Raw genomic sequence first — 22,135 nt, 5'->3', positions numbered from 1 at the left:
TAATACATGATTTATTCTTCAAGAACTTTGCAATGAGAAAAATATTGCATGTTTGGCTCGAGTAAATATCCCACCACACCTTAACTTGAGAATTTAATAAGCATTTTTTGTACTCCTTGAAAATTTTGGATCATTAGGTCATTTGCATCTTCAACATGTTTCATGCATGCGTATCCATCTTGAAAATGTGTTCGGATCAATTAGAAATCTCATTGTTATAAAATTCCAAGTTTTTAGGGGTTGTACTAGTAGAATTTCCCAAACATGGATAACAAAACTTTGGTGTTCATTTGTGGTGTGTGAATAAATTTTCTTTACTTACATTTATTATTGTATTTAATTTTTTTCATATATAATCTCTAAAAATCTCATTTTTTGGAATCTATTTGCTTCATCTTTTTGTTGACGAAAAAAGGGAGACTGAAAACACAAGTTTGGTTTTGAAAAAAAAATTGAACACCTAAAATTGTAAAGCACAAATGCAGTGAGAGATAATTGAAAAAATTGTCTGTAAGTTTTAGTGATTGTAAACTCTTTTAGTTTTTATATATTAGGTTTTTCAATCATCAAAAAAAGGGGAGGGGGGGGGGGGGGGGGGGCGGTTGGCTTTGGGATTTTTAACAACGTGTTGATTCCCAAACCATAAGTTATTTCTTACAAAAACTAAAGCCTTTATGCATGATTTATCGATCAATCACTTTATAATGATCTATGATTGTTAGGTCGGGTTTTTATAAATGGACAAAAAGTGGCTTGTTATTCTTGGGTAAAGATCCCACCGTGCCTTCACTTGAGAAATTAATGAGCATTTGTTGTACTCCTTGAAATTTTTGGACCATTAGGTCATTTGCATCTTCATCATGTCTCATCCATGCATATCCATATTTAAAACATGTTAGGTTCAACTAGAAATGTCTTTTTGATAAAATTCAAAGCTATTAGGGGTTGCGCTATTGGAATTTCGCAAATATGGATAACAAAACTTTGTCGTCCATTTGTGGAGCGTGAATAAATTTTCTATACTTACATTTATGATTGTTTTTAATTTTTTGCATACATAAACTCTAAAATTCTCATTTTTTGTGATCTATTTGCCTCATCTTTTTTTTACGAGACAAAAAGGGAGTGTCAAAACACAAGTTTGGATTTGAAAAAAAAATTGAACATATCAAATGGAAATTCACAAATGCAAAGAGAGATAATCTCAAAATGTCTCATTAATTTTTAGTGGTTGTAAACTCTTTTAATTTTTTTATATTAGGTTTTGCAATCATTGGAAAAGGGGGGGGGGGGGGCGCTAGGATTTTTCGCTGAATGTTGTCATTTCTTACAAAAACATTTAGCCCTTATGTATGATTTATCGATCAATCAGTTTACAATTATCTATGATTGTTGGGTCAGCTTTTTGTAAATGGGCAAAAAGTTGCTTGTTTGGCTTGGGTAAAGATCCCACCGCACCTTCACCTGAGAATTCAATGAGCATTTGTTGTACTCCTTTTAAGTTTTGGATCATTAGGTCAATTGCATCTTCAATAGGTTTCATGCTTGCATATCCATATTTAAAAGATGTTAGGATCAATTAGAAATCTCTTTCTTGTAAATTTCAAAGCTACTAGGGATTGTACTAGTGGAATTTCCCTAACATGGATAACAAAACTTTGGTCTTCATTTGTGGTGCGTGAATAAATTTTCTTTACTTACATTTATTATTGTTTTTAAGTTTTTGCATACATAAACTCTAAATTCTCATTTTTTAATGATCTATTTGCCTCATCTTTTTGTTTACGAGAAAAAAAGCGAGTGTGAAAACACAAGTTTGGATTTGAAAAAAAAATTGACCTAAAATGGAAATGGTCAAATACAGAGAAGATAATTCCAAAAAGTCACTGTAATTTTTAGTAATTGAAAACTCTTTTAGTTTTTATATATTATTTTTTGCAATCATCAAAAAAGGGGAGGTTTGGATTTTTAACTGAGTGTTGACTCCCAAACCATAAGTCATTTCTTATAAAAAGTATAGCCCTTACGCATGATTGATCGATCAATCACTTTACTATGATCTATGATTGTTAGGTCAACATTTTGTAAATGGGCAAAAAGTGGCATGTTTGGCTCGGGTAAATATCCCACTGCACCTTCACTTGCGAATTTAATGAGCATTTCAAAGTTTTGGATCATTTGGTCATTTGTATCTTTGTCATGTTTCATGCATGCATATCCATATTTAAAACATATTAGTATCAATTAGAAATCTCTTTCTTATTAAATTCAAAGCTATTAGGGGTTGAATGTTATGGTCCTGGGGTTAAGTACCTATGTCTTCCGCTCCTAACAAACCGGTCTTTTGGGTAGTATTGTCTAGGTGCTTAACATTTGGTATCAGAGCGGGCGCCATGTTGCAAGTTCGATTTCTGAGGCGCACAGAGGCTGGATTAAAATTACTAGTAGGGCGCAAAGGCCGGATTAAAATTACTGGTAGGCTGCGGTTGGGCCAGTGTCGCTGTGCTACTGTGGTCATCGGCTCGTCGAGAGTTCGAATTCCCGAGGGGAGTCCCGGTGCGGGTGTCGCAAGCCCCGGACGTGGTCACCATCAGGGATTATGGGATCTTGACCTGGCACCCGTCATTGAGTGTTTAGCTGCCGTGGACGTTGGCTCGCCAAGGTGGGGTGTACTGTATGGTCCTGGGGTTAAGTACCTATGTCTTCCGCTCCTAACAGGCCGGTCTTTTGGGTAGTATTGGCTAGGTGATTAACATTGAACTAGTGGAATTTACCAAACATGGATAACAAAACTTTGGTGTTCATTTGTGGTGCGTGAATAAATTTTATTTACATACATTTATTATTGTGTTTAATTTTTTGCATACATAAACTCTTAAATTATCATTTTTTTGTGATCTATTTGCCTCATCTTTTTGTTTAAGACAAGTTTTGATTTGAAAAAAAAAATGAACATCTAAAATGGAAATGCAAAAATTCAAAGAGAGATAATTCCAAAAATTCTCTGTAATTTTTTGTGATTGAAAACTCTTTTAATTTTTATACATTAAGTTTTGCAATCATCGGAAAAGGGGGGGGATGGGGATTTTTAACTGAGTGTCGACTCCCAAACCATAAGTTATTTCTTAAAAAAGTGTTACCCTTATGCATGATGTTGAAATTAGGATCCCTTTTCCAATATTCTGAGCAAGAGAAAGAAGAAAGAAAAAGAAGAGAAGGGAAGAAGAGCTCTCGGGTAGGGAGAAGAAAAAAAAAAAAAGATGTGCGCCAAACAAAGTGAGAGAGATTTACTCAAGAAGGAGGTGTGTAACTTGATTAATTCCAAATTACAGCACCTATATTTATAGTAGAGGAAGGGATAGAGTCCTTATACAATTAGCCTTTCAAAGAAGTCATTTCTTATAAAAAGTATAGCCCTTACGCATGATTGATCTATCAATCACTTTACTATGATCTATGATTGTTAGGTCAGCATTTTGTAAATGGGCAAAAAGTGGCATGTTTGGCTCAGGTAAATATCCCATTGCACCTTCACTTGAGAATTTAATGAGCATTTGTATTACTCTTTGAAAGTTTTGGATCATTTGGTCATTTGTATCTTTGTCATGTTTCATGCATGCATATCCATATTTAAAACATAATAGTATCAATTAGAAATCTCTTTCTTATTAAATTCAAAGCTATTAGGGGTTGAATGTTATGGTCCTGGGGTTAAGTACCTATGTCTTCCGTTCCTAACAAGCCGGTCTTTTGGGTAGTATTGTCTAGGTGTTTAACATTTGGTATCAGAGCGGGCGCCACGTTGCGAGTTCGATTCCCGAGGCGCACAGAGGCTGGATTAAAATTACTAGTAGGGCGCAAAGGCTGGATTAAAATTACTGGTAGGCTGCGGTTGGGTCAGTGTCGTTGTGCCGCTGTGGTCGTCGGCTCGTCGTGAGTTCGAATTCCCGAGGGAAGTCCCGGTGCGGGTGTCGCAAGCCCCGGACATGGTCGCCATCAGGGATTATTGGATCTTGACCCGGCACCCGTCATTGAGTGTTTAGCCGCCGTGGACTTCGGCTCGGGAAGGTGGGGTGTACTATATGGTCCTGGGGTTAAGTACCTATGTCTTCCGCTCCTAACAGGCCGGTCTTTTGGGTAGTATTGGCTAGGTGCTTAATACTGAACTAGTGGAATTTACCAAACATGGATAACAAAACTTTGGTTTTCATTTGTGGTGCGTGAATAAATTTTCTTTACATACATTTATTATTGTGTTTAATTTTTTGCATACATAAACTCTTAAATTATCATTTTGTTGTGATCTATTTGCCTCATCTTTTTGTTTAAGACAAGTTTTGATTTGAAAAAAAAATGAACATCTAAAATGGAAATGCAAAGAGAGATAATTCCAAAAAGTCTCTGTAATTTTTTGTGATTGAAAACTCTTTTAATTTTTATATATTAAGTTTTGCAATCATCGAAAATGGGGGAGATGGGGATTTTTAACTGAGTGTCGACTCCCAAACCATAAGTTATTTCTTACAAAAAGTGTTCCCCTTATGCATGATGTTGAAATTAGGATCCTTTTTCCAATATTCTGAGCAAGAGAAAGAAGAAAGAAAAAGAAGAAAAGGGAAGAAGAGCTCTCGAGTAGAGAGAAGAAAAAAAAAAAAAGATGTGCGCCAAGCAAAGTGAGAAAGATTTACTCAAGAAGGACATGTGTAACTTGATTAATTCCAAATTACAACACCTATATTTATAGTAGAGGAAGGGATAGAGTCCTTATACAATTAGCCTTTCAATCTCCTAATTACATTCATACTCTAACTTTCTAATATAAGTCTATCAACACAATCTACTAGAAGTCTAATTTGAGTTGAACTAGAACTCTTCCTCAATAACGTGAATATAAGGAAAGAGGCCAGCTCATGGCCTTATCCTTGTGGGTCCCACATTATCTTCCAGCTCATATTGATAAGGTTGCCAACTCGTGGTATCTTTGTGGGTCCCACTTGATCTTCAAGTTTTCTAACTCATTTCAGCTTGTGCGTCTTATCTTCTTAACTCGTGTTAGTTTGGGTAAGGACTCTGCTTGGTGTCCCACACCCTCATGGTGGATCCCACCAATTCGTGCACCATGGTGGGTCCCACATTGTAACACTCCCCCTCAATCTGGGGGTGAGAAAACATCATAAATGCCTAGCTTGTTGTAGATGGTAGACATAATCTAGTGAGTGACCGGCTTGGTGAGAATATATGCAACTTGACTTTGTGATAATATATGCCTTAGAGATAAAAAAAACCTTCTTGGAACTTTTCTCGTATAAATGGTAGTCCACTTCAATATGCTTTGTTCTTTCATGGGAGACTGGATTTGATGTAATGTGTATTGCTGCTTGATTATCACAATATAGATCTTTCGGAGCTTCTTTGTAAAATCCCAATTCAGTGAGAAGATATCTTATCCATAGGAGTTCACTAATAGTGTGTGCCATGGCTCTGTATCTTGCTTCTACACTAGACCATGCTACATTTTGCCTCTTGCTTTTCCATGTAACCAAATTCCCTCCACCCATCGCACAAAATCCTGAAGTAGATTTTCTGTCATTTGGAAATCTGGCCCAATCTGCATCTGAGAATCCTTCGATGTTGAAGTGACCATGGTTTTTATAGAGAAGCCCACTTCCTGGAGCTCCTTTCCGATATTATAGTATCCTTTCAAGTGCTTGCCAATGACTAAGTTGTGGTTTGTGCATGAATTGACTTACTACACTTACTGCATATGATATATCCAGCCTTGTTACACAAGTAAATAAGTCTTCCCACTAGTCTTTGATTTTTACCAATATCCACATCTTCTCCAGTGCCTCCACATAATTTCTTATTTGAGTCCATAGGAGTGTTTGCTGGTTTGCATCCCATCATTCTTGTCTCCTCTAGTAGATCAAGGGCATACTTCCTTTGGGATAGCACAATCCCATGTCTAGATTGTAATACTTCAATGCCCAAAAAATATTTTAGTCCAAGATCCTTTCATCATGAATTCAGCACATATTTTTTCCTTTTTTCTGGATGCCCTCGGAATCACTAACAATTAAAATGATATAATCAACATATACAGCCATAATTACCTTACCTCTCAGTGTGTTTTCAATAAATACTGAGTGATCTCCAGAGCATCTATAAAAGCCAGCCCGTATGAGGGTTGACTAAATTTCTCAAACCATGCCTGAGGGGACACCTTTAGATCATACAAAGATTTTTTTAGGCAGCATACTGACTCTCCTTCAACCACATACTCAGGTGGTAGTTGCATATAAATTTCTTCTTTAATATCCCCATTTAGAAATGCATTTTTCACATCAAGTTGATATATCGGCCATGATGAATTGGTCGCAAAAGATAATTATATACGTGTCGAGTTTATTTTTGCCACAGGAGAGAAGGTTTCTTCATAATCAATTCCAAAACACTGAGTATGACCTTTGGCAACTAGTCGTGCAATTGACCCATCCAGATTAAATTTGACAGTATAAACCCACTTGCAACCAATGGGTTTTTTATCTGTTGAAAGAGGAACCAGTGACCATGTCTGATAGTCATTAAGTGCCTTCATTTCTTCATCCATCTTGGATGTTGTAGAACCTCCTAATAGGATTGTGGAATAGATATGGAGGAAATGGAAGAAAGACACTGACAACATAAAGGTGAGAGGCGATAAAGACACAAAATTTGAAATGGGATGAGAAGTAGAAGGTGTAGTGCATGATCTAGGTTCTTTCCATACAACAATAGGACGAGTATCATATTGAGGGCCAAAAATAACTGGGAATGAAGGACTTACCTTTGTTGGATCTATTAACTTGACAGGTGTGGTGTCAGCCACTTGCTCTGGGGGTTGAATAATCTCTGTATCACGGGGCACAACTGGTTGAAGGGAACTGGGTACTGAGGACAGACCAAAAGGAGCACTACCAGAATAAAATGAGGAGTCTTCAAAAAATGCTACATCCCAGGACACAAATAAACATTGAAGAGTGGGACTATAACAAACATAACCCTTTTGTATGCAAGAGTATCCCAACAAGATACACTTGATAGATTTAGGATCATGTTTTCTGTGTCTAGGAAATGAATAATGAACAAAACATTGACGTCTGAAGACTTTCAAAGGTAGTGAAAATGGATCATCATTTGGTAATAATCTAGAGTAAGGAGATTTATTACCAAGAATGGAAGATGGTAGATGATTTATAAGAATGCAAGCCGTAAGGACTGCATGAGGCCAATAAAAGTATGGAACTTTCATGACATATAATAAACCTCGAGCTACCTCAAGAATATGATGATTTTTTTCGTTCGACTAAACCATTTTGTTAAGGAGTGTAGACACATGATGTTTGATGGATAATGCCATTTTCTTAACAAAAAGAGCCAAGGTCTTTGGAAACATATTCTTTGGCATTATAAAACAGTAGAATTTTAATTTTTTGACAAAACTGTGTGAGTACCATAGCATGAAATGACTTAAAGATAAATGGTATCTCAAAACACTCCTTAAATATAAAAAAACCAAGTTGTACGAGTGAAATAATCAATAAATGTAATAAAATATTTTCCTTGAGAAATGTTGGAGACACTTGAGGGCCCCCAAACATCAGTATGAATTAAAAAAAATGGAGTAACACTTTTGATTTCTAGACGAGGAGAGTATGCACCCCTTTTATGTTTACTCAATTGACAACCTCACAATGAAATTCTAACCTTACTTTAATAGAAGGAAACATATAATGAAGAGACTGTGCAGAAGGATGTCCCAACCGATTGTGCCATAACCTTGTCTCATTTTCAGTAGTGGAAATCATATTCATTTTTGGCACATCCAGGTAGTAAAACCCCCCTTGTTCATGGCTTCCGTCAATTACCTACTTCGTTATAAAATCCTGAAATACACATGAAGTGGGAGAGAAGGTAACAAAGCAACTAAAATATTTTGTCAACTGACTAACAGATAATAGATTCAAAGGGAAAGTAGGAACAATAAGAATATCAATGAGCAGAAGTGATGGTGTGATAGAAGTGGATCCTTTCCCTTGGACTTTTGTTTGAGAACCGTCAGCTATGGTAACAAACTTGTGTGAAAGACTCGGAGAAAGAGAATATAATAAATTTTTGTTACCTATAAGATGCTAGGATGCTCCTGAGTCAATTATCTAGGATGAAGATGAGGCAGATAGCATACCTGAAGCAGTAGTGGCAGCAGTAGTTGCGAAGGATCTAGGAGAAGAACCCAGCATTGTCTTCATTTTCTGAAATAGCTCATACTCTTCATCAGTAAAACAATTTTGTGCTGCTGATTTTTTAGGTTGTTCTTCTTTTGTATCACTTACAAAGGCTTGATTAGCCTTTGTCAATTCTAACTGTCAGTTGGCTTTATAGCCTATTTCTTTATAATGACCATATTGTCCACAGTAACTGCATGTCTTGCAATCCTTGTAATAGCATTGATCTATAGTGTGGCCAAAATTTCTTAAAATGAGTACATTCCTTCCCATCTACTCTACCAGAACCAGTCCTTCCACCTCTTCCTCTGCCTCCTCTATAACCTCGACCTCGGCCTCGGCCGCGGTCAAATGATGTTCCTCTATGATCGAAATACATAGCGGATGATACTTCTGTAGTGGAGGAAGAAGTGTTTGGAATACGGAGTAGTGTTGAAAAGACATCATCAAACTTGGGGACAACAGAAGCATTCAGAAGTTAATATTTCAATCTCAAGATGGGGTTTAATATTTGCAAGGCAAATAGCAGTAATTAAGGCTTCATTCTGCTTGTCTTGGTTAGAAATATATGTGGTTGAAGGCTGAGCAAAATTCCAATCTTGAAGAAAGCCTCTAAAGTGGGCCAAGTAGTCATGGATATTTTCTCCTTGTTTAGTATTCAACATCATTTGGAGAATATCATATGGTCTATGTAGAGTATATGGGCAAGAGTACAGTTTAGCTCATGTTTCCGATTTTTTTTAGCAGTGTCAAGATGAATGGCATTGTTGGAGACATGTTCTTCCATGATATTGATTAGCCAACTAATCACCAAGGTATCATTTTTCAACCATTTGTTATAAAAAAAATGTCATCTTCATCAATAGGTGGTCCTTGGGTGGTGAGGTGATGAAGTAGGTCTTTTGTTATAAGAAACCTCTGAACTGATGTGGACCAACTCATAAAATTTGATACCCCATGTAAGGGTATAGTGGTAATTCTCAGTATATAACTTTTGATATTCATATTCTCTTCCGCCATGATAGGCCCTTCTTTAAAAAAAATTATAACAATAACACCAAGTAGTATTCTTAAAACAACTCGTTGTATGGGGAACTTAAGCATTGATGCTAAATTATTATTCTGATTTTTTTCCTCTAATACCACTCATAAGAGACTCAATAAAAATCTTATATATCAAGGGACTCTTGTTCCCAAAGAAAAAAATTCCAACAATCTAATCATGGACTGGTCTCGGTTAACAAAATTTTTAAACCAACAAAACTGTTTTGATAGCTTCTTCTAGATGGAGAGGCATGCATATGCACAATATAGTAAGATTAAAAGCAGTCACATACTCATCTTTAAATCATCTTCTAAATTCGGAAACCAGTAAAATGAAGGAAAAAAAATTAAGCACTTACCTCACGGTTTGTGATCTTTCTTCACAAAAGAGCCTTCTTTGAGTGGCGTTGATCATCAATTCTTTAGAGCATTCCTTTTGATGAGGGATCCTAAATTTATTGTTCTAATACCATTTTGAATTTAGGATCCCTTTTTCAATATTCTGAGCAAGAGAAAAAATAAATAAAAAGAAGAAAAGGGAAGAAGAGCTCTTGGGTAGAGAGAAGAAAAAAAGAAAAGAGAGATGTGTGCCAAGCAAAGAAAGAGAGATTTACTCAAGAAGGAGATGTGTAACTTGATTAATTCCAAATTACTACACCTCTATTTATAGTAGAGGAAGAGATAGAGTCCTTATACAAATAGCCTTTATATCTTCTAATTACATTCCAACTCTAACTCTCTAAGATAAGTTTATCTACACAATCCACTAGAAGTCTATTTTGAGTTGAACAAGAACTCTTCTTCAATAACGTGAATATAAGGGAGGAGGCCAGCTTGTAGCCTTATCCTTGTGGATCCCACATGATCTTCCAGCTCATATTGATAAGGTTGCCTGCTGGTGTTATCTTTGTGGGTCCTACTTGATCTTCAAGTCTTCTAACTCATTTCATCTTGTGCTTCTTAACTTATTAACTCGTGCGAGCTTGGGTGAGCACTCTTCTTGGTGTCCCACGCTCTCATGGTGGATCCCACCAGTTCGTGCACCATGGTGGGTCCCATATTGTCACACATGATTGATCGATCAATCACTTTACAATGATCCATGATTGTAAGTTCAACTTTTTGTAAATGGCAAAAAGTGGATTGTTTGGCTCAGGTAAATATCCCACCGCACGTTCACTTGAAAATTTAATAAGTATTTTTTATACTCCTTGAAAGTTTTGGATCATTAGGTCATTTTCATCTTCAACATATTTCATGCATGCGTATCTATATTTAAAACGTGTTAGGATCAATTAGAAATCTGATTGTCATAAAATTCCAAGCAATTTGGGGTTGTACTAGTGGAATTTCCCAAACATGGATAACAAAACTTTGGTGTTCAATTGTGGTGGGTGAATTAATTTTCTCTACTAAAATTTATGATTTTTTTTTAATTTTTTTCATACATAAACTCTAAAATTCTCATTTTTTTGGTAATCTATTTTCCTCATCTTTTTGTTTACGAGAAAAAAGGACGACTAAAAACACAAGTTTGGATTTGAAAAAAAATTGAACATCTAAAATGAAAATGCACAATTGCAGAGAGAGAGATAATTCCAAAAAGTCTCTGTAATTTTTAGTGATTGTAAAGTCTTTTAGTTTTTGTATATTAGGTATTCCAGTCATGGGCAGAGTGTTGACTCCCAAACCATAAGTCGTTTCTTGCAAAAAATATAGCTACTATGTATGATTGATCGATCAAACACTTTACAAGGATCTATTATTCTTAGGTTAGATTTTTGTAAATGGGCAAAAAGTGGCTTTTTGGCTTGGGTAAAGATCCCATCGCACCTTCACTTGAGAATTTAATGAGCATTTGTTGCACTCCTTGAAAGTTTTGGATCATTACGTTATTTGCATCTTCAACATGTTTCATGCATGCACCATATTTAAAACATGTTAGGATCAATTAAAAATCTCTTTCGTATAAAATTCTAAGCTATTAGGGGTTGTACTTGTGGAATTTCCCAAACATGGATAACAAAACTTTGGTTTTCATTTGTGGTGCATGAATAAATTTTCTTTTCTTACATTTATTATTGTTTTTTAATTTTTTGCATACATAAGCACTAAAATTCCCATTTTTTTATCTATTTGCCTTGTCCTTTTATTTACAAGAAAAAAGTGAGAGTGAAAAATCTTTTAGTTTATATATATTAGATTTTACAATCATCAGAATTGGGACGGAGAGAGCGGGGGGGGGGGGGGGGGGGGGTGTCTGGGATTTTTTAACTAAGTGTTGACTCCCAAACCATAAGTCATTTCTTACAAAAAATTTAGGCCTTATGCATGATTGATCGATCAAACACTTTACAATGATCTATGAGTTTTAGGTCAGTTTTTTGTAAATAGGCAAAAAGTGGCTTGTTTTGCTCGGGTAAATATCCCACTGCAAGTTTACCTGAGAATTTAATGAGCATTTGTTGTTCTCTTTGAAATTTTTAGATCATTAGGTCAATTGCATCTTTCACATGTTTTGTGCATGCATATCCATATTTAAAAAAAATTAGAATCAATTAGAAATCTGTTTCTTTTAAATTTTCAAGCTATTAGGGGTTGTACTAGTCGAATTTACCAAACATGGATAACAAAACTTTGGTGTTAAGTTGTGGTGCGTGAATAAATTTTCATTGCTTATATTTATTATTTTTTTAATTTATGCATACTTAAACTCTAAAATTCTCATTTTGTTGTAATCTATTTGCCTCATCTTTCTATTTATGATAAAATAGGGAGACTACAAACACAAGTTTGGATTTGAAAAAACAATTGCATATCTAAAATTGAAATGCACAAATGTAGAGAGAGATAGTTCTAAAAAGTCTCTGTAATTTTTAGTGATTTTGAATTCTTTTAGTTTTTATATATTAGGTTTTGCAATCATCAGAAAAGTGGGGGCGGGGGGGAGTATTGACTCCCAAACCATAAATCATTTCTTAAAAAAAACTTAGCCCTTATGCATGATTGATCAGTCAATCACTTTGCACTAGTCTATGATTGTTAGGTCAACTTTTTGTAAACGGGCAAAAAGTGGCATGTTTGGCTTGGGTAAATATCCCACCGTACCTTCACTGGAGAATTTAATGAGCATTTGTTGTACTCCTTGACAATTTTGGATCATTAGGTCATTTGCATCTTCAACATGTTTCATGTATTCATATTCATATTTAAAATATGTTAGAATCACTTAGAAATCTCTTTCTTATAAAATTCAATGCTATAAGGGGTTGAACCAATGGAACTTCCCAAACATGGATTACAAAACTTTGGTGTTCATTTGTGGTGCGTGAAAATTTTTCTTTTCTTACATTTAATATTGTTTTTAATTTTTTGCATACATAAACTCTAAAATTGTCATTGTTTTGTGATCTATTTGCCTCATCTTTTTTTTAAGATAAAAAAAAAAGAGTAAGTGAAAACACAAGTTTTGATTTGAAAAAAAAATGAACATCTAAAATGGAAATGCACAAATGTAGAGAGAGATAATTCCAAAAAGTCTCTATAATTTTTAATGACTGAAAACTCTTTTAATTTTTATATATTAGGTTATCATCGGAAGGGGGGGGGAGGGGGGTTTGAGAACCGTCAGCTATGGTAACAAACTTGTGTGAAAGACTCGGAGATAAAGAATGTAATAAAGTTTTGTTACATGTAAGATGCTCAGAGGCTTCTGAATCAATTATCTAGGATGAAGAGGAGGCAGATAGAATACCTGAAGCAGTAGTGGTAGAAGTAGTGGCAGAGGGGCTAGGAGAAGACCCTAGCATGGTCTTCATTTTCTGAAATAATTCATACTCTTCATCGGTAATAATTTTTTGTGCAACTGGTGTTGGAGGATGGTCTGCTTGCGCATCACTTATGAGGGCTTGATTAGCCCTTGTTGATTCTGACTTGTCATTAGCCTTATAGCATATTTCTTTATAGTGGCCAGATCTACCACCGTAAATGCATGCCGTATAACAGCATTGGTCTATAGTGTGGCCCGGAAATTTACAATGAGTGCATTTAATATCATCTGATCTACCAGAACTATAGGGTCTATGCAGTGTATCAGAGCATGAATATAGTTTAGTCCATGTCTCCCAAATATGTTTAGTAGCATCAAGATGAATAACCTTACTAGAGACATGTTCTTCCATGCTATTTATAAGCCAACCAATTACCAAAGTATCATTCCTCAGCCATTTCATATAAAAAATATTATCCTCATCAATAGGTGGTCCTTAGTTAGTGAGGTGACCAAGTAGGTCTTTGGTTATGAGAAACCTCCTAATTGAGGTGGACCAACTCATAAAATTTGATACCCCACGTAAGGGTATGGTGGTGATTTTTAGTATATCACCTTTGATATTCAAATTCTCATCAGCCATGATAGGCTCTTCTTCTTCAAAAAACGTCAAATACTATAACCAAGTAGCACTTCTTCAATCAACTCGGTATATGTAAATATAGCATCAATGCTAAATAAATTTTTTTCAGAAACCCACTCATAAGAAGCTCAATAGAAATCTTCTATTATCAGGGAAATCTTATCCCTTGACAAAAATTTCAATAATCTGAGTATGGACTGGTCTCGGTAAACAGAATTTCCCAACCGATAAAACTGTTTTGATAGCTCCTTCTAGATAAAGGGGCATGCATATTCATAATATAATAAGATGAAAGAATTCACATATTCATCCTTGAATCATCATCTAAAAACGAGAACCAGTAGCATAAAAAAAAACATTTGAACACTTATCTCTCGGCTAGTGTTCTTCCTTCATACAAGAGCCTTCTTTGAGTGGTGTTGATCATCACTTCTCTAGAGCATTCCTTTGTCGAGGGATCCTAAATATGTTGCTGATACCATGTTGAATTTAGGATCCCTTTTCCATGATCACGAACAAGAGAAAGAAGAAAGAAAAATGAGATAAGGGGAGGAAAACACTCAGTAGAGAAGAGAAAAAAATAAAAGGAGAAGAGTTGGCTGCGCCAAGTAAGGAGAGGGAGAGAGAGAACCAACTCGGGATTGAATGTGTGACTTTATTAATTCCAAATTACAACACCTCCCTTTATAGTAGCGGAGGAGGTAGAGTCCTTATACAACTTATCCTTCAATCCTAATTACATTCCAACTCTAACTCTTCAATATAAGTAAGTCTATTCAAACTAAACTACTAGAAGACTAACTTGAGTAGAACTAGAAGTCCTTCATTATTCACGTGAATAGAATGGATAAGACAGCTCGTAGCCTTATCCTTATGGGCCCCTCATGTTCTCTCAGCGTAACTTGATAAGAGTGCCAGCTCGTGAGATCTTTGTGGGTCACACTTGATCTTCAAGTCTTCTAAATCAATTCAGCTTGTGCTTCTTGCTTTCTTAACTCGTTCTTGCTTTGGGAGAGGACTCTTCTTGATAACCTACGTCGCTCGAGCACCATGGTGGGTCCCACATTGTAACACTCCCCCTCAAGTTGGGAGTGAGAAGACATCATAACTGATATTAACTACCAAGCCATAAGTCATTTCTTACAAAGAGCATAGCCCTATGCATGATTGATCGAGCAATCATTTTACAATGATCTATGATTGTTAGGTCAGATTTTTGTAAATGGGAAAAAATTGGTTTGTTTGGCTGAAGTAAATATCCCACAGCACCTTCACTTGTGAATTTCATAAGCATTTGTTGTACTCCGTGAAAGTTTTGGATCATTAGGTCATTTGCATCTTCAACATGTTTCAAACTTGCGTATCCATATTTAAAACATGCTAGCATCAATTAGAAATGACTTTCTTATAAATTCAAAGCCATTACGGGTTGTACTAGTGGAATTTCCCAAACATGCACAACAAAACTTTGGTGTTCATTTTTGTGGTGCGTGAATAAATATTTTTTACTTACATTTATTATTGTTTTTTATTTTTTGCATACATAAACTCGAAATTTCTCATTTTGTTGTGATCTATTTGCCTCATCTTTTTGTTTATGAGAAAAAAATGGAGAGTGAAAACACAAGTTTTAATTTGAAAAAAAAAATGAACATCTAAAATGGAAATGCACAAATGCAGAGATTGAAAATCCAAAAATGTCTCTGTAATTTTTAGTGATTGTAAACTCTTTTAGTTTTTATATATTAGGTTTTCTAATCATGGGAAAAGGGGGACCGGGGATTTTTAGCTGAGTGTTGACTCCAAAACCATAAGTCATTACTTACAAAAAGTTTAGCCCTTATGCCTGATTTATCAATCAATTAGTTTACAATGATCTATGATTGTTAGGTCATTTTTTTATAAGTGGGCGAAAAGTGGCTTGTTTGGCTTGGGTAAATATCCCACTGTACCCTCACTTGAGAATTTAATGAGCATTTGTTTTACTCAATGAAAGTTTTGGATCATTAGGTCATTTGGATCTTCAACACTTTTCATGCACACCTATCCATATTTAAAAGATGTTGGGATCAATTAAAAATCTCTTTCTTATAAAATTCAAAGCTATTAGGTGTTGTACTTGTGGAATTTCCCAAACATGGATAACAAAACTTTGGTGTTCATTAGTTGTGCGTGAATAAATTTTCTTTTCTTATATTTATTATCGTTTTTAATTTTTTGCATACATAATCTCCAAAATTCTCATTTTGTTTACGAGAAAAAAGGGAGAGTTAAAACAGAAGTTTGAATTTGAAAAAAAAAATTGCACATCTAAAATGGAAATGCACAAATGCAGAGAGAGATAATTCCAAAAAGTTTGTGTAATTTTTAGGCATTGAAAACTCTTTTAGTTTTTATATATTTGCTTTTGCAATCATCGAAAAAGGGGCAGGGGGTGGCTGGGGATTTTTAAATGAGTGTTGACTCCCAAACTATCAGTCATTTCTTAAAAAAATTATAGCCCATATGGATGATTGATCGATCAATCATGCATACAATGATCTATGATTTTTAGGTCGGATTTTTGTAAATGGGCAAAAAGTGGCATGTTTGGCTCGGGTAAATATCCCACAGCACCTTCACTTGGAAATTTAATGAGCATTTGTTGTAATCCTTGAAATTTTTAGATAATTAGGTCATTTGCATCGTCTACATGTTTCATGCATGCATATCCATATTTAAAATATGTTAGGATCAATTAGAAATCTCTTTCTTATAAAATTCAATTCTATTAGGGGTTATACTAGATGAATTTTACAAGCATGGATAACCAAACTTTGCTGTTCATTTGTGGTGTGTGAATAAATTTTCTTTACTTACTTTTGTTATTATTTTTAATTTATGCATACATAAACTCTAAAATTTTCTTTTTGTTGTGATCTATTTGCCTCATATTTTTGTTTAAGAGAAAAAAAGGGAGAGTGAAAACACAAGTTTAGATTTGAAAAAAACTAAACATCTAAAATGGAAATCCAAAAATGCAGAGGGAGATAATTCCAAAAAGTCTCTCATATTTTTAGTGATTGAAACTCTTTTAATTTTGATATATTAGGTTTTGCCATCATAGGAAAAGGGGGGGTTGGGGATTTTTAACTGATGTTAACTCCCAAGCCATAAGTCATTTCTTACAAGGAGGTGTAGCCTTATACATGTTTGATCGAGCAATCACTTTACACAAATCTATGATTGTTAGGTCAGCTTTTATTAAATGGGCAAAAAGTGGTTTGTTTGGCTCGAGTAAATATCACACCGCACCTTCACTTGTGAATTTCCTAAACATTTGTTGTACTCCTTGAAAGTTTTGGATCATTAGGTCATTTGCATCTTCAACATGTTTCAGTCATGCGTATCCATATTTAAAACATGTTAGCATCAATTAGAAATGTCTTTCTTATAAAATTCAAAACTATTACCAGTTGTACTTGTGGAATTTCAAAAACATGGATAACAAAACTTTGGTGTTCATTTGTGGTGCGTGAATAAATTTTTTTTACTCACATTTATTATTGTTTTTAAATTTTTTCATACATAAACTCTAAAATTCTCATTTTGTTGTGATCTATTTGCCTCATCTTTTTTGTTTACGAAAAAAAAGGAGTGTGAAAACACAAGTTTCAATTTGAAAAAAAATTGAACATCTAAAATGGAACATGCACAAATGCAGAGAAAGAAAATCCTAAAATGTCTCTATAATTTAGCTCAGCGTTCAACCATAGATATTTCTATCCAAGACAAGCAGAAGGAAGCCTTAATTACTTCTATTTTCCTTGCAAATATTAAACCCCATCATGAGATTGCCAAGAGTCAACTTCTGAGTGCTTATGTTGTCCCCAAGTTTGTTGATGTCTGTGCAACATAACTCCGTATTCCAGACACTTCTTCCTCCACTACTGAAGTATCATTCGCTATGTATTCAGATCATAGAGGACCATCATCTCACCGCGGCCGAGGCCATGGCAGAGGTTATAGAGGAGGCAAAGGAAGAGGTGGAAGGACTGGTGCTGGCAGAGCAGATGGGAAAGAATGTACACATTGTAAGAAATTTGGCCACACTATAGATCAAAGCTATTACAAGGGTTACAAGACATGCTGATATTGTGGACAATATGGTCATTATAAAGAAATATTCTATAAAGCCAATAGAAATTTAGAATTGACAAAGGCTAATCAAGCCTGTGTAAGTGATAAAAAAGAAGAACATCCCACAAAATCATAAGCACATAAAATTTTAACTGATGAAGAGTATGAGCTATTTCATAAAATGAAGACAATGCTAGGTTCTTCTCCTAGTTCCTCTGCAACTACTGCTGCAACTACTGCTTTAGGTATGCTATCTTCCTCATCTTCATCCTGGATAATTGACTTAGGAGCCTCCAAGCATCTTACAGATAACAAAAAATTATTACATTCTCTATCTCCAAGTCTTTTACACATGTTTGTTACCATAGCTGACGGTTGTCAAACCAAAGTCCAAGGGAAAGGATCCACTTCTATCACACCATCACTTCTGCTCAATGATATTCTTTTTGTTCCTTCTTTCCCTTTGAATCTATTATCTGTTAGTCAGTTGACAAAATATTTTATTTGCTCTGTTACTTTATCACCGACTTGATGTGTATTTCAGGATCTTATAACGAAGCAAGTGCTTGGGGGAGGCCATGAACAAGGGTCTTTACTACATGGACATGCCAAAAATGAATATGGTTTCCACTACTAAAAAATGAGACAAGGTTATGGCACAATTGGTTGGGACATCCATCTACACAGTCTCATCATTATATGTTTCCTTCTCTTAAAGTAAGGTCAGAATTGCATTGTGAGGTTTTCAATTGATTAAAGATCAAAGGAATACATACTATCCTCATCCAGAAGTCAAAAGTGTTACTCCATTTTCTTTAATTCATACTGATGTATGGGGGCCCTTGAGTGTCTCCAACTTTGCTCAAGCAAAATATTTTATTACATTTATTGATGATTTCACTTACACAACTTGGTTGTTTGTATTTAAGGAGCGTTCTGAGATACCATTTATTTTTAAGTCATTTCATACGATGGTACTCACACAGTTTGGTCAAAAAATAAAAATTCTCCTGTCTGATGATGCCAAAGAATATGTTTCCAAAGACCTTGACTCTTTTTGTCAAGAAAATGGCATTATCCATCAAACATTATGTGTCTACACTCTTCAACAAAATGGTGCAACGTAATAGAAAAAGCATCATATTCTTGAGGTAGCTCGAGGTTTATTATATGCCATGAAAGTTTCATGCTTTTATTGGCCTCATGCAGTCCTTACGGCTTGCTTTCTTATAAATCGTCTACCATCTTCTGTTCTTGGAAATAAGTCTCCTTACTCTAGTTTATTACCAAATGATGATCCGTTTTCACTACCTTTGAAAGTCTTCAGATGTCAATGCTTTGTTCAAGATTCATTTCCTAGACACAGTAATCTTGATCCTAAATCTATCAAGTGTATCTTCTTGGGATACTCTCTCACACAAAACGGTTATGTTTGTTATAGTCCCAATCTTCAACATTTATTTGTGTCTAGGGAAGTAACTTTTTTAAAAACTTCTCAATTTATTCTGATAGTGCTCCTCCTGGTCTGTCCTCAGTACCAGGTTCCCCTCGATCGGTTGTGCCCTATGATACAAAGATTATTCAATCCCCAAAGCAAGTGGTCAATACCACACTTGTCGAGTTAACAGATCCACAGAGGTAATTCCTTCATCCACAGTTATTTTTGGCCCTCAATATGATACTCGTCCTATTTCTGTAAGGAAAGAACCTAGATCATGCACTAGACCTTCTACTTCTCATCCCATTTGAAATTTTGTGGCTCATCATCGCCTCTCACCTTTATTTCGTCAATTTCTTTCTTCTATTTACTCCATATCTGTTCCACAATCCTATCCAGAGGCTCTACAACATCCAATGTGGAAGGCAGCAATGGATGAAGAAATGAAGGCACTTAATGACAATCAAACATGGTCACTGGTTCCTCTTCCAACAGATATAAAACTTGTTGGTTGCAAGTGGATTTATACTATCAAACATAATCCGGATGGGTCAATAGCACAACTAAAGGCTTAGCTGGTTGCCAAAGGTTATACTCAATGTTTGGAATTGATTATGAAGAAACCTTTTCTCTAGTAGCAAAAATTAACTCGGTACATATATTATTATCTCTGGCGGCCAATTCATCATGGTCGATATATCAACTTGCTGTGAAAAATGCATTTCTGAATGGGGATATTAAAGAAGAAATCTATATGCAACAACCACCTGGGTATGTGGTTGAGGGGGAGTCATTATACCCCCTAAAAAATACCTCTGTATGGTCTAAAGTTGTCCCCTCAGGCATGGTTTGAGAAATTTAGTCAAGCCCTCATACGGACTGGCATTTATAGATGCTCTGGAGATTACTTAGTATTTATTGAAAACACACCGAGAGGTAAGGTAATTCTGGCTATATATGTTGATGATATCATTTTAACCGGTAGTGATTCCGAGGGCATCCAGAAAACAAAGGAAAAAATATGTGCTAAATTCAAGACAAAGGATCTTGGACTACTCAAATATTTTTTGGGTATTGAAGTATTACAATCCAAACATGGGATTGTGCTATACCAAAGGAAGTATACTCTTGATCTACTAGAGGAGACAAAAATGATGAGATGCAAACCAGCAGACACTCCTATGGACTCAAATACAAGATTATGTGGAGGCATAGGAAAAGATGTAGATATTGGAAAATATCAAAGACTAGTGGGATAAATTATTTACTTGTGTGTAAAAAGGTCGGATATATCATACGCAGTAAGTGTGGTAAGTCAATAAATGTGCAAGCCACAACTTAGTCATTGGCAAGCATTTGAAAAGATACTACGATATATGAAAGGAGCTCCAGGAAGAGGGCTTCCCTATAAAAACCATGGTCACTTCAACATCGAAAGATTCTCAGATGCAGAGTGGGCCGGATCCCTAGATGACAAAAAATCTACTTTTGGATTTTATACGATGGTTGGAGCGAATTTGGTGACATGGAAAAGCAAGAAGCAAAATCTAGTAGCACGATCTAGTGCAGAAGTAGAATACAGAGCCATGTCATACACTGTTAGTGAACTCCTATGGATAAGATCTCTTCTTACTAAATTGGGATTCTACAAAGAAGCTCTGATGGATCTATATTGTGATAATCAAGCAGCAATACACATTACATCAAATCTAGTCTTCCATTAAAGAACAAAGCATATTGAAGTGGACTACCATTTTATACGAGAAAAGTTCCATGTTGGTTTTTTATCTCAAAGGCATATATCATCACAAAGTCAAGTTGCAGATATTCTCACCAAGCCAGTCACTCACAAGATTATGTCTACCATCTGCAGCAAGTTGGGCATTTATGATGTTTTCTCACACCAGATTGAGGGGGAGTGTTACAGTGTCAGACCCACCATGGTGCACGAGCTGGTGGGACCCACCATGAGGACATGGATTATGTCTACCATCTGCAGCAAGATGGGTATTTATGATGTTTTCTCACACCAGATTGAGGGGGAGTGTTACAATGCGGGACCCACCATGGTGCACGAGCTGGTGGGACCCACCATGAGGACATGGGATACCAAGAAGACTCCTCACCCAAGCTAGATCAAGTTAAGAAGATAAGAAGCACAAGCTGAAATGAGTTAGAAGACTTGAAGATAAATTGGAACCCACAAAGATACCATGATCTGGTAACCTTATTAATATGAGCTGGAAGATCATGTGGGACCCACAAGGGTAAGGCCACGAGCTGGCCTCCTCCCTTATATTCACATTACTGAAGAAGAGTTCTAGTTCAACTCACATTGGACTTCTTAGAGACTTAAAGTTGGAATGTAATTAGGAGATTGAAAGGCTAATTGTATAAGGACTTTATCTCCTCCTCTACTATAAATAGAGGTGTTGTAATTTGGAATTAATCAAGTTACACATCTCCTTCTTGCGTAAATCTCTCTCTCTTTGCTTGGCACACATATCTCTTTTCTTTTTTTTCTTCTCTCTACCCGAGAGCTCTTCTTCCCATTTCGTCTTTTTCTTTCTCCTTTCTCTTCCTCAGAATATTGGAAAAGGGATCCTAAATTCAACAATTGTGATCTATTTGCCTTATATGTTTGTTTACAAGAAAAAGGGAGAGTGACAACTCAAGTTTAGATTTGAAAAAAAAATTGGACATCTAAAATGGAAATGCACAAATGCAGAGAGAGATAATTCCAAAAACTCTCTGTAATTTTTAAGGATTGTAAACTCTTTTATTTTTTATATATTAGGTTGTGCAATCATCGGAAAAGGGGGGCTGGAGATTTTTAACTGAGTGTTAACTCCTTTACC

At 35.5% G+C, this 22,135-nt stretch overlaps 2 protein-coding genes across 2 annotated transcripts; one reads left to right on the top strand and one right to left on the bottom strand.

Moving 5' to 3' along the window:
• Positions 1-6,026: 6,026 nt before the first annotated feature.
• LOC137954922 (uncharacterized mitochondrial protein AtMg00820-like) lies at positions 6,027-6,610 on the bottom strand. Its single transcript, XM_068801810.1, has 3 exons — positions 6,397-6,610; positions 6,207-6,267; positions 6,027-6,069 (listed from the first exon to the last, which is right to left on the bottom strand). Exons 1-3 carry the CDS (start codon positions 6,608-6,610, stop codon positions 6,027-6,029), a joined length of 318 nt encoding a protein of 105 aa, XP_068657911.1.
• Positions 6,611-20,599: 13,989 nt separating this feature from the next.
• On the top strand, positions 20,600-21,601 carry LOC137954921 (uncharacterized mitochondrial protein AtMg00810-like). The gene is made up of 2 exons (XM_068801809.1): positions 20,600-20,875; positions 21,518-21,601. The coding sequence occupies exons 1-2, from the start codon at positions 20,600-20,602 to the stop codon at positions 21,599-21,601; spliced, it is 360 nt and encodes a 119-aa protein (XP_068657910.1).
• The last annotated feature ends 534 nt before the right edge of the window (positions 21,602-22,135 follow it).

This window comes from Aristolochia californica, unplaced genomic scaffold (genome assembly GCF_029961685.1).
Source record: "Aristolochia californica isolate CCGP_79_NKW_82.1479 unplaced genomic scaffold, dmAriCali1.0.hap1 SCAF_2, whole genome shotgun sequence".
Lineage (NCBI taxonomy): Eukaryota > Viridiplantae > Streptophyta > Magnoliopsida > Piperales > Aristolochiaceae > Aristolochia > Aristolochia californica.
Note: the sequence above shows the minus strand (reverse complement) of the source record. Positions and strands in the feature narration are given on the sequence as shown.